Raw genomic sequence first — 14,051 nt, 5'->3', positions numbered from 1 at the left:
TGGTCCTATTGTTTAAAAATGAAACTTAAAAAAAATCAATATTCACATTATTTACTACTAGTTTTTGTCATTAGGATTTTATTATGTACTGAAACTTGTTATACATTAAATGAAAATGCAGAATTTCTACTAAAAAATTTGTTCAGGAATATCCTGTGGTGTATGGTGAATATTTCATACCTTATAATGTACACAGTTTAATCCATTTACCTAAATTTGTAAAAACTCATGGGTCGTTGTATAATTTTAGTTGTTTTCGGTACGAGAATTATTTACAGAAAATTAAAAATTGTTTAAAATCAACTAAATACCCTCTTCGAGAAACCCACAACAGATTTGTGGAGAATCAAAAGTTAGAGTTATCCCAACAATACGAGACTCCTAAAATGTACACCACGTTTAATGAAATAGAGCTCTATTTATATTCTCCATTTTATTGTATAAATGATGAACTCTTTGAAGAAATAATTTTTAATTATTCCAGACTAACTATTGATATATCTAAAGAAAAAAAAATATTTGTTATTAAAGGATAATTCTTTAATTGTTGTAAATAAAATTATTGAAAAAAATCTAGGTCATAACATAAATTTACTTGTAAAAAAGTTTTTAAATAGTAAAGAGTTTATTGCAATACAATTTTCATCCATAGATGTAGGAATTTATATAGTCAATGTAAATTAACTATCTAATAGTTATTTATTAATATCTCAGATGTTAAGTATAAAATTTTCTGTCTCGGATTGTTTGGCAATTCGTCAATTATGGTTACATTGTGCTACAATGTACAATTTTAATTTGTTGATGTTGTGTAAAAAATATATATATTATTAAGTCGCATACATGTATAATGTTTAATAAAATTTTACGCATTTTTAAATTATTCTGTTATGACTACATTGTCTATTATTTGTATGTATTATACCACAGTGTACAATTTTTATAGTATTTGTGTACGTCTTATAAATTGTATTTCTTAAAAATTATATTCTTTTAAAAGTATACATATTTACAATATTAATATAAATGTTCATGTAACTATGTAAGTACACATTCAATTAATTTGTATACATTTATTATAATTATGCATTGTTTTGTTAAATTTACTACAGTATACAAACATTTTTTCAATAACAATTGTTTTATTTAATGTTTTATACCTATTATATAAATTCTAATTTTATAGTAAGAAATACGCACGGCCGCATGGGTTAGGTTAGGTCCTTTGAGTGTCGGTTTATTCTGGAGTACCTAGGTATCAAAAATATATTTACCAAAGTGTTTAAAAGATTAAGGACATTAATTATTTCCAGTTATTGTAATAGCATATATTTTTGCATGTAATTATAATTATTTATGAGTATATTAATTCATGCCACATGAAAAAAAAAATATATATATATATATTTTTGTTAGGGGGAGGCGAATGGGTCCTGACCAGATGTACATTTAGAGTTATGAAGGTACATAATGGGAACATATTAGGTACTTAAAACTATTATTTGATTGTATACTTAAAAACGTCCCAGGAATAGTTTTTAGAAAAACATCACTGTACCGTTTCTAAAATACTATTCACGTAATATAATATATGATAACAGTTACATTATGTTTTATACAATGTTGCAAGGAACACGGCATAAGGCGTTCCTGGGTTGTTTTTAACTTCTTACTTCTTCGTAAGTTCCATAGGAACGTTTCAATGTTTTTTGGGAACGTTATTTTTATGTAATTGGAACATTATTTTGCACAGTAATGCATTGTATTTTTAATAGCCGTTCGGCGTTTATATTCTAATAAATGAAAAAATTAAAAATTACCTACAAAATGAAAAAAAAATTATACTCAATGTGACTAGATATATGAACTGGCTAGATATATGACACTCGACCACCTGTTCGGTTCGAAGTTTAAAATTCGATAGGTATAAATATTATGCATCACAATTCATAAATTGTAACACAATACACAAACATAGAAAAACATGAACATTCGGTGACTAGGTACAGGACCGGCTCAAGCAAAAATAGTGAACTAGGCAAAATCAAATTTTGCCGCCCCTAACAATATAATATTAACAGTATTTTGAAAATTCCGCCCTCTTACTAAAGTGCTGCTTAAGTACCGCCCTAGGCGTGGGCCTATGTCGCCTACCCCTTGAGCCGGGCCTGACAAGGTATATAACCTGCACTTATAAAATTAAACATAATACACAAATACACAATGGAAAAACAGAAAAATAGACATTAGAATTTGAGATTTTAAACGGTTACATGAATATGATTAACACTGATACACAAAATTGTCAACATTGAACACAAACCCTACGCCCTGTTTGCGGTGCTAACAGCATAATATATTAATTATTGTCCTGTGTTGTACCTTATAGCCTGTATATAGTTATTAGTCCGTCGTTTATATTACAAATTGTCACATTGTACCACTACCTATTGTGTATCGTATAATTTTACTTATTATTAGGTACCTATATATTACATTATTACAATATAATATAGGTAATAGGTATAATACATTTTATATACATATATATAGGTACTTTATGTACACTTTCAATCTTATTATTATAAACCTTTAGCTTCTGTATATCTGTGCAGTACTTCAACAAAAATTATTCTTAATATCATAAATAAGAATAATTAAACAATTGATATTTAATAAATGCAATTCAACATGCAAAATCTTGATATCTTCATAACATGTTTAGGAAAAAGTGTCCCTACATTATATACCTACCACCTAGGTACGTCATAAATATTATCGAAATGAGATAAACAATAACATCGATTATAATTGTATATAATGTATCATTACGCTTTTCATCGCTGGCGGGTGAAAAAAAAAATTGGACTAAAATCAAAAAAAAATTTTGGTGTGAGGCGGTAAATTATATTTAATTTACAAATTATATTTGTAAAAGTATATAATCTTATAAGGAATCTTGTATTACATTTAAAATCTTAGATTTAAAAAGAAAAATGTTTACGAATTCTTAACTCAAAATAATTTTCTAACTTTCGTGATTTTCCGTATTTTGTCAAGATTTGAACTTTAAATGCTAATAAAAAAAACTGTGACTAAGGATTTTTAATATTTTTAAAATGTCATTGTAACAATTAAGTAGGAGCCTTGTATTAAATTTTCAAGTATTTTTACTCAATAAATAAAGTTTTATTGACATCATAGAAAAAAAAACTAATTAAATTGGAAACTTAAATTGTCCGTAAACAGCTCAAAACAAATCAAAATATTTTGAAAATTTTATCATGTATAGAAAATGGAATTATAAACAACCAGTGAAAATGTCATGTATCTACAGTCATTCGTTTTAACGTTACACCAAAAACCAAAATCAATTTTCTCGAAAACAGATTTTGCGTAAAAATTCCCGTTTTTCCTTAATTTTTCTTTTGTTTTTCACGGCGCTTTTGAAAACTATTGGAAATTTCAAATTTTGATCTCCCGAGTGCACCAACTAGATTCACTTTCCCATCAAACAAGATAGGTACTGTTGAAGAAAATCGAAGCAGTTTTACTGCCCCAAACCGTGATGACAGACACAAAAATAAAAAAAAATAAAAAAAACCGGCCAAGTGCGAGTCGGACTCGCGCAACGAAGATTTCCGTACTATGATCAGCTATAAACATGTCGGCAACACTGCTTGTATTGTATATTCTAGGATTTTTAATATTTGTTCTTATAGCGGCAACAGAAATACATAATCTGTGAAAATGTCAACTTTCCAACTTTCATGGCTCATGAGATACAGCCTGGTGACAGACGGACGGACAGCGGAGCCTTAGTAATAGGGTCCCGTTTTACTGTACGGAACCCTAAAAAACACACATTTTTGTAAAATCAATACATTCATCGCTCCGCTCAGAATCTGATATTAAAGATGTACTATAATTATTATATAATTGTTGTAAAGAAGTATAGCTACAATGTATAATTGTTACTTATATTCGTATAGACTATCATGTAGAAACACCGTACGGACATTATTGTGTATATTATATAAGTTATCAAACAAGGTTAGGTATTTATAGAAAATCAGAGTTATAGAGATAAATAGTTATTATGGTTTTGACCTTAGATCAAATACATGTAGTAGTATTACCTATATATGATCTAAGCCCTAAGGTCAAAACCATAATAACTATTTATCATTTCCTCGCAACTCATGGTTATTATTAATTTATTAATTATTTGTTTTTTTAGTCTTTAACAAAAAAAACACGCTTCAAGCATTTTTTTTAAATTTTAAATTTTAACCAGCTGCATAATATTAATGCATTGAGCTAAGTCTTGAAAATGTATAATCAATAAATATTAATAGCAGTAGAGGAAAAAAACCGATTTATCGATTCCCGATCAAATAATATACATACACACGTCACGCGCATTGCTTGGAGAGGAGCTTTACGGTCAAAATGAAAACGTCGATTGCATCTGAAGTGAGATATTTTTTACTCAATTAGAGAACTTACATTGTATAATTATACAATTTATGTAAAAATAATAATAATACCTATTCAATGAACAATTATAGATGTGTACGTTGTCCTGCGCATTAATCATATGCACTTTAGTGTCAACTGCTAGAACTACCAATACGAATACTGATGATTCAAATGAAAAAACTCTAGAACCATTCGATAGGTGGGAAACGACGACAGAAGAACCCTATGATGATTGGTATATTATATAAATGTATTATATAAGCCCCTAGGCCTCTCGCTTTTTACTCAGAGTTGAGGACTCGTCTTTTTCTAAAAAAATAATAGGAAAATTAGTTGATGTATATAATGATATTATGTTTTACCTATCTATAATATTATGGCAATATCACTTCGGAAACCACTTATAATAATTAAATGTAGGTAGGTGAAAAGGTAAAACGAATTGAGTCTGGGATGCAATTCGTTCAAAATTCAAAAAGGTTCGTTAAACTTCGTTTATCTAATTTGGTACGAAATTCGTGTAGTGCGCCCTTTAATTTTAATTTTAAATATTGTAGGACAAATTAATAGCCAATGCCCAATAGGTATAGTATAATGTAATGCTTCTAGAAAACCAATATAGTTTTTTTAGTTCTATGTGAGTACTACTCATAGCTTTAATTAACTTTTCGGAGAAATCAGATATGGTAGGTACAACTGTCGACTGTCGACTGTCCATACCAGCTGCTATGACTTTTTTTTGCTGTACTCTGTCAATGAAAACGCATTTTTTTCTGTTTCAACCAAAATATATACAAATCTTTTAAAGTTTGTTAATTTTGAATCAATTAATATGAATAATATAAAAAAGTAGAATATAATACATATACCTATCTATAGATTAAAATATATTATAGTTTTAATTGAACTATTTAAGTATAAACTATATAAACATATAGGTACCTATTTACAATTTAAAAATTAATAATTGTACAGTCATTAGTCACATACTCACATAACTATTATTCTGATATAATACAATATATGTACATGTTAATTGGGTAGGTATAATTACAAGTCACAAATTACTATATTTTCCCTACAACTATATTATAAAGTTGCATGAATTATTTAAAGAAATAAAAAAAAAACTTATCAGTTTTTGAAGGTACCTAACGTTGATCGAGTGATATATAAATGAGACATGTGTGTTGTGTCCTCTGCAAAGTAAATTAATTAAATTATTCTTAAAAATATTTTCAATTTGTACTCAGTTGCAGTTGCAGGTGTAACTAAGACCAATTTTTATGGGGGGGGGGGGGTGGGAAGTGGGTGGATTAGGTTACATAATTTTAACTATGTAGATATGGAGTTAACCAATGGATATAACATGTGATACTATTTGTGTATTATAGGATTGAGCTGCCAAGTACAACTCCCATTGCGAACGGAAAATACGGTTCAAAGCCTAGTCTGAGTACGCCGCCTGTTCCGGATCTAAATGACTCCCCGTATCCAGACGAATTCGTGACAGATAACTCCATCGATAGTTCAACAAAACCGGGAAACGATTACATTCCATCAGACAAGAAGAACAGTTATACCACTGAGCCGATACCAACAACAAATGGCACTCAGTTACTTGCGGAACCACCTACGAGGTATATATAGACGCAAATAGCGTTTGAGATTTGGAGAGGGCTAATAGGGCTAATATGGCCTTACTTTGATAATATTGAATAAGCTTAAAACAAAATGTAGGAAATGTTTGGGAGAGCTATGGACATTTTTGGGGGGCTTAGCCCCTAAAGCCCCCGCTATTTGCGCCTATGGAGGTATATTATCTATACCCATAATAATACAATTATAAATTTGTAACTTATTAAATATCAAATAACAAATTATAAAATTGTTATAAATTATTGAATAATATTGAATAATATTATTACAAACTGTGACCTTCGATGTACAATTTTATACTAATTCATTGTTTAACTCATTACTTTCATTACTTTCACTAAGTGATTAATGTTAGGTACTTGATATAACTCTTGGCGCTTTCAAGATCAAAAAAAAAAAATCAAATAATCAGATACGTTTTTTAAACTGAATATTACAATTATAAATCGTATACTGCAACTTACTGCGCAGTAGTTTTATTAATCACCGTGAAAATGTCATGATAAATGTGTTTTAATACAGAAATTTAAATTTAATAAAAATAGTCTGTCTTTTAAACTATATTATATTTTCAATAATTTCTTAATAATTTGACAATATCTCTTTCAATATTGAGGGTAATCACATTTGAGAAACTGCAGTAGTCTTATTGCATTCTGTACTCTGTAGTTTATAATGTACTCGTTCTTATAGGCTCTGACTTGCCTTTCAGCCAATTTTTTGGCCCTCAAAGACAACATTTTTTTGTGATTTATTATCCAACACAATATATTTGGGGGTATTAATATTTTTCCTATGACACAGCTAGTTCACCTTATCCCATCGCAACTACAATTTTTAAAATCGGTGCTGAGTTTCACATTCAATTTTTTTCATACAACTGGAAAAAAAGATTCTCTAATATAGTCACATTTAGTGTCATGTACAGATACAACTGTATAGGGGTTACATTAAAAAAATGTTTAATATTGTATATGCATATTATATCAAAATATTTTTAAAATTGTATTAAAAAAAATACCAAATGGGGGTTTGAAGTTTTGAACACCAATCCCACACGTGTGCACGCCACTATATAGTTACATAATTTTAGCTATATAAAGTTACGCCAAAATATACTAATGGATACGGGATACCTATAACAAACGATAATATTTGTGTACTAGGACACAGCCGCTAACTACAACTCCCATTGCGAACGGGAGATACAGTTCGACAACGACTTCGAGTACGCCTTCTGGTACAAATTTGAACGACAAAATGCAAGATGACGAAGCCAACGTAAGTCTCCCGTATGACGTCATCGACAATTCGCAAACACCGGAAAACAATAAGTACAGTTCCACAGAACCTAGTCAGACGAACGACCACACTCAGATAACACTAAAGGAACCACCTACAAGGTATACACCATTCACCACCAATAATAATACAATTGTAACTTATAAGTTAATAGGTAACAAATCCAAATTGTTCACAAATTATTTCAAACCACAATTTTCTGTGAGGTTAGGCATGTTAACTATAATATTTTGAATTCGTTAAGTTAATTCAATATGGATTAGTTTATGTTTAAAGTTACTTTATTTTTAACACATATAATTAACAAATTCAATAGAAAAAAAAAGTAACATAATAATCTGATGTATTTTTTTTCAACTGAATATTACAATCATAAATCATATGCAGAATGACGTCGACTGCCAGAACCACGACTACTGATGATCCAAATGTAACCAAATCCGATTCGACAGACGATGATACATTTGAAGATTGGACCTCGTGAGTGGACATTATTATATTAACCCCTATATGTGACATTATGTCATATGTATTAGCCAATATTATGGGGCGGAAAGTTTGATGAATGCTAAATGCACGTTGTCCTCTGCGTAGTAAATTATTTTCAAAAATAAAAACAAGGACCAACTAGGACCAATATAATAATTTTTTTTTGGTGGGAGATACCTAACAGTAGTTTTATTAATATGTGTGAAAATGTCTGCAACACCCCTCTATTTGTATTTTTGTTAGCAGATTTTATACATTTTAAATGTACCTATAATTATTATGTATCATACTATTACGTCTATTCCAATGCATAAATTAAAATATAATTTTAATATAAATTTTCTGTCAGTTAAATTTTATATAAATGTAATAGGTACATCGTATAATCCTTTAATAAATGAGGATAGCCAAATTTGAGAAACAGTCATGCAGTACCTTTATAATATTATACTATAGCTGAATACAGGGACGATCAAAAAAAAAAAAATTATGGTGGTGGGGGGGGGGGTGTAATCTTCAAAATTGCTGACTAGAATTTGAAATTCAAAATTGTTGTTAACTATTAAGTTATTTTTAGTTACATACTATAAGTTTAGAATTTCTTTATTACCTTATGTTTCAATTTTTAGTTTAAATTAAATTTGAAGTTGAAACTTAGAAATACCTAACTTATTATTTTTAATTTATATCAAAATTAAATAATGTCAACAAAACATAATATGAAATAGGTAATAATTATAATTCATCACTTATTATTATTGATGCCAAATCATTATCTATATTATAAGAATCGTCCTCTTCTATCATAACCTATATAAATGTAAAATAATCTTAATAAATGTATTTGCATAAAATGTAAGTACCTTATAATTTACCATTGGTTTTAATCTAATTATTAAAAAATGTCATTCAATTTAATAAAAAATATTATATTCTGAGTGAAACGAGATATTTATATGTGATATCGACCCCCTAATTCGGTGACTCGTCGCTAGTTCGGTAATGTTTTTTGTATTGATTTATACGCTGTGGCTCCATATGATCTAAGGCTGCATACTCGCATTGCTTAATTGCGATGACAGAAATAGACGGTTTATCGATTTTCTACTGTATATTATAATATGCAAGATATAATATTATCAGGTATATCGTTATAAGTATGCGTATTGTTATGTTATAAGCCGTTCATTAGGTTTTTATATCTTGTGTCGACTGCCACCGATGCTCGCAGTCTTGCTATACTTTTACGAATCCGCTCCATAACCCATTACGAAAATATTGAGTTAAAATAATATTAGGTAACATTTAAACAATTTTTTTTTTATTTTCCTTTCCTCGTCTTAAAAAAAATTGGTTTAATTCAGGTGAAAATAAATTCCATTTTGCCGACTGAATCAAATATTGCCGAGTGGTGAGGGAAGGGGGGGTGGAACACCCCTGAATGACCCCCCAACGGTTCGTCCCTGGCTGAATATCCCGGCTTCGCCCGTGAGCAGTTTTTTTGTGGAAAATCCTATATAGTATATGGGTACGCTAGGTGTATTTCGATTTGAGTGTACCTCAGTTCACGGACAAATGGGCGTCAGTGTACCTATCTTTGTTTTTAATTCGACCTAGACCGGGCAACCGTATGTCGAGTGATTTTTATTTTTTAAGCACTTGGTATATTTTTTAACATGACTTAAACTAACTCTGTACACTTTTCTAACATCTTTAAAAACAATCTCTGAGATTTTCATCAAATTAAATTTAGCAGTTTTTGAGTACATAAGCTACACATATACATTTGTTTATAAGATATAGTTTCTTAATTTGAGGTCATAAGCGTGACAATTTGATGCAAGCTAGGTACTAACCAATCTGCACGAGTAACCAATGGTAACAATTTATACACAAAAAAAGTTTACCATGAATCTCAAGATCCCTGTATCAACACCTCTTTAAAATGCGAATATCGAATACCCTTTCTTATTGACATTTAGAGCATTAGAGTAAACACTATTCTTAATTTCAGGTTCGTATGTTATATAGCTTTTGAGATGATAATTGGTATTGGCTTAGCTTAGCAGGACTATTCTATTACAATACCTAAACTCGTAGAATTATAAAGGATCGTAGGTGTATGATTTCAATCACTCATATCTAGGAATGTGTAGCCCCAGTGGCGTAGCCAGGATTATGAAATGGGGGGTGTTTTAAGTATAGATTAAAACAAAGTTTTTACAGTTTTCATATATAAATAAATTAAGGGTCCAGAACTTGACTTGTTGCACTAAAAATTATCGAAATGTGCAGTCAAAATTCTCAAAATATGTTTAAATATAATATGTATTATGTAGCAACATTTTTATATTATTTTTGAAAAATCATAAAACATATTGAAATTTTGGTAATAAAAAATAAAAAAATAAGTAGGCATATAAACCTGATAGATAAATAAATAAATAACAACTTAATTTTTAAAAATACTGGCACAATACTGGGTTAATAAATAATTAATAACGAATAACGTGATATGCGAACACCGTGATAAAAGAACACGTACTGATGTTCATTCATTCGTACAATCTACAATCTAGATGTCAATTATAGTTTAAACACAGTTTTGTCACAAAGAGACTTATGAAATCTTATATATTATGCGAACATAGGGCCAACTGTAGCCAAGCTCCACCAACAACTTTGATAGCCCTCCACCTCTCCCAAACATTTACTTAATTTTTTTAAGCTTATTCAATTTTATAATATGTAGTATGGTATTAGGCTTCGGCCTCCCCAAATCTCAAAATTATCGCCTATTGTACCTAACCAAACATAATATTTTTTAAGATATTTTTCAATGTTATCCAAATATAATTTTTCCCGACAATTGTATGTACATTTAAGTTAAAAAGTACACAAATATGCAAATTCAAACTTTGTATTTAATCCCACCATTTCATTAGACAAATGTATAACTTGCAAGCAGTCCCAAACCATATAAACAATATATTTATTAGGAGGGAAAATGTAAATGGGGGGGGGGGGGTCAAACACCCAAAACCCCCCCTGGCTACGCCACTGCGTAGCCCGTAACATTGTAACAATATATAGTTAAATCATATTATTGGCCTTTATGTATAGGTATATAGATATTATATATAGTTATGTCAATGGTGAATGTATATAAAAACTTTTATTATTAACAGGTGATAATATTAATGTTTTAATAATTTATATATATTAGGGTACAACTACCAAGTACAACTTTCACTGCAATTCTGAAAGACGAATCAACAACGACTCCGGGCACGCCATCTGTTACGGATCTGGACGTCGAACCCCAGCAGGACGTCATCGGAAATTCGACAAGTCAGGCAGAACCGAAAAGCGGTTACAATGTGTCACACAAAAAGCACAATTCCACAAAATCGATACCGGAAAATGACGACACGCGGTCAAGACCTAAGAAAAGGAAAACGAAGTGGTCTAACTGGACTCCCTTCCCTTTTATTTGGATCACAACGACACGACCTACGAGGTATATCATTGACCACCAATAATAATATTATTATAACTAATTGGTTATTAGGTGACAAGTTTCAAAATTATTACAGACCTTCGGGAAGGTAGGGCAAGTTAACTAACCTACCTAGTTAGGTTAATTTAAAATTGATTAGTTAAGTAGTGAAAGTTACTTAAGTTCAGGGGTGGACTTACCATTTTTCCGCCCCTAGGCTTGGTGGTGAGCACTCTAGTCTCTATAATCGTAATCGATTAGCAGATTTCTGAGCAGTATGCACTGAGCCGGAGACGGGCAACAGTGCCAGCGTCGCGCGTCGTCGCAATGTTTATTATTATTAATTACTTTATCAAGACATCTGATTTCCAGAATTAATTCCAGTATTCTAATTGTGGTGCAGGGTTGCGGGGTGAGGCGGGTCATTCCAGTTATTAAATAATTATCAAATAATTTACTTGCTAAACACTATGCGAGCTGTATCCCACCTAGCTAGTAGCAGGGGTACGAAACTCCATGAACTGACCGAATCGGGCGATTGTGGCCTTGAACGCGGTTCCAGGAGGGCGTGGCATACGTGAAATAGGGAATGGTAAACAAGCTGACCCCGCGTAGCGTATCCCGTCTATGTTTCGGGAAACGTTTACGTAAACATGTCCAGCATGATGTTGGTGCGCGTAAGCGTTTCCATGTTTTTCGGAGGTTCAGGCTTCAGACCATAGGGAAACAAAACCCCAATCAGCTGATCGAGTTTCGCTTCTATATTGTTCTAAGCTAGTAGAGCGGCTATATACAATGTACCCGGCGGCCCAAAGCAGTATATTTGACTGCCTTGGCTGGCGTTTGCGCATGCGCCATTCACAATATTGTATGTGTTTACGCCACACACCCGTATACCACCTCCCATGCATTAACGTAGGCAACGTCGGAAACTGCCTCGTCTCGAGTGCCGATGTCGAACCTCTAGCTGTGGCGGCGCGCGCCGGTCGCAGAATTAAACTCGGCGACGTGACTACGTGAGCCAATCTCCAGATTCATGCAATTTGTATAAAAAAAAAAATTAAAAAAAAATATAAAATATAAATTTTGGTAAATATAATTATGAAATTATGAAAAAGTAAAAAGTAAAAATTAACTTAAAAATTGCGCTCCAAAAAATATTGCGCCCTAGGCACGTGCCTTGATGGCCTATAGGTAAAACCACCCCTGCTCAAGTTACCAACTTGAGTTACTTAGATTAACTTTAATTTGTTGATGACTCCAGGCTTGCCTTTCGGTTTGCGTTTTAGTTGGATATTTTGCATGTTGTATACTTGTAATTTGTATACAATGTGAGAATTTTTAAGAACATTCTGAAAATAAATCATATTTTTTTTATTTTAGATTTTGGGCGCTGCAATGCATGTATTGATTCTACAATAATGTGTGTTTTATATTTTATTTATTTTTTGTGGAGATTTTGACGAGCTTATATAATTATTATATTAATAATATTATAATTTATAATAAATGCATTGTTTTCGACAAAATTAAATCAATCTATATAAGTACCATAATACTAATAGTAAAATAAATTATTTAAATAGCAATATCAAACAACATGTAATTAAATAAACTGTCTTGGCTTAAAATCGTTTTACGTATGCAAATATGCAATGATTTACAATTGATTCAAATTTAACAGCTATTTCACACACATTTATGTGATATAAATTTAAATCTAGGAAACAAATTTGTTTAGGGTCATGAAATTAAAAAGCTATATAATTATAATAGTTTATAAAACTAAAACATTTAAAAGAATGTATATTTACTTGATATTACGTAAACACAATATTTAAAAAAAGGCGGGTAAGTCGTGGATGTCGCTCTGCTGTACAGTAGGTTACAAGTGGGTTACTGTAATGGATGGAATTAAATTTGAATCCAATGATATTATATCATTGTATACGAAAAACGATTCTGAACGGAGATGATTTGTCAGTCTAGGATATATTATTTTTAAAGAAAAACTTATGGAGAACCTTGTACCAAATTTTAAAAACTTAGTTATAAAAGAAAAAAATTTTACGATTTTTCAACCACTAAATTACTTGCAAATTTTCGCAATTTTGACATATTTCGTATAAATTTGAACTTTAAATGCTTATAAATAAAAATTGTGACAATGTATTCCTTTTATTTTGCAACTGCTATTGTAAAAATATGTTAGGAGCCTTGTATTAAATTTCCAAATCTTAGAATTAAAAAGAAAAACTTTTATGAATTTCTGTCTAAGATAATTTGAACATTGCCGTAATTTTTACGTATTTAGTCAAAATTTGAACTTTAAATGCTTATAAAAAAAAAATCGTGACTATATATTTCTTTTATTTTTCAATTGCTATTGTAAAAATATATTATGAGCCTTGTATTAAATTTTGAAATCTTAGATATAAAAGGAAAATTTTTTATGAATTTCTAGCATAAAATAATTTACGAATTTTCGTGATTTTTACATAATATTTTGTCAAAATTTGAACTTTAAATGCTTATAAATAAAAATTGTGACAATGTATTCCTTTTATTTTGCAACTGCTATTGTAAAAATATGTTAGGAGCCTTGTATTAAATTCCAAAT

At 30.4% G+C, this 14,051-nt stretch overlaps 1 protein-coding gene across 2 annotated transcripts in view; it reads left to right on the top strand.

Moving 5' to 3' along the window:
- LOC100165505 (mucin-2) overlaps window positions 1-14,051 on the top strand; it is a 20,272-nt gene that overhangs the window by 1,675 nt on the left and 4,546 nt on the right. The window contains exons 1-6 of one of the 2 annotated variants that reach the window (XM_003246468.4): window positions 4,178-4,476; window positions 4,572-4,717; window positions 5,877-6,122; window positions 7,308-7,544; window positions 7,831-7,923; window positions 11,159-11,452. In XM_003246468.4, coding sequence (XP_003246516.1) covers window positions 4,453-4,476; window positions 4,572-4,717; window positions 5,877-6,122; window positions 7,308-7,544; window positions 7,831-7,923; window positions 11,159-11,452 — 1,040 coding nt within the window. In that variant the 5' untranslated portion in view covers window positions 4,178-4,452. Of the gene's footprint in view, window positions 1-4,177; window positions 4,477-4,571; window positions 4,718-5,876; window positions 6,123-7,307; window positions 7,545-7,830; window positions 7,924-11,158; window positions 11,453-14,051 lie in introns of those variants that run through there. The other variant, XM_001944030.5, reaches the window with a different exon arrangement.

Source organism: Acyrthosiphon pisum, chromosome A3 (assembly GCF_005508785.2).
Source record: "Acyrthosiphon pisum isolate AL4f chromosome A3, pea_aphid_22Mar2018_4r6ur, whole genome shotgun sequence".
NCBI lineage: Eukaryota > Metazoa > Arthropoda > Insecta > Hemiptera > Aphididae > Acyrthosiphon > Acyrthosiphon pisum.
This window is presented reverse-complemented; position numbering and strand designations above follow the sequence as displayed.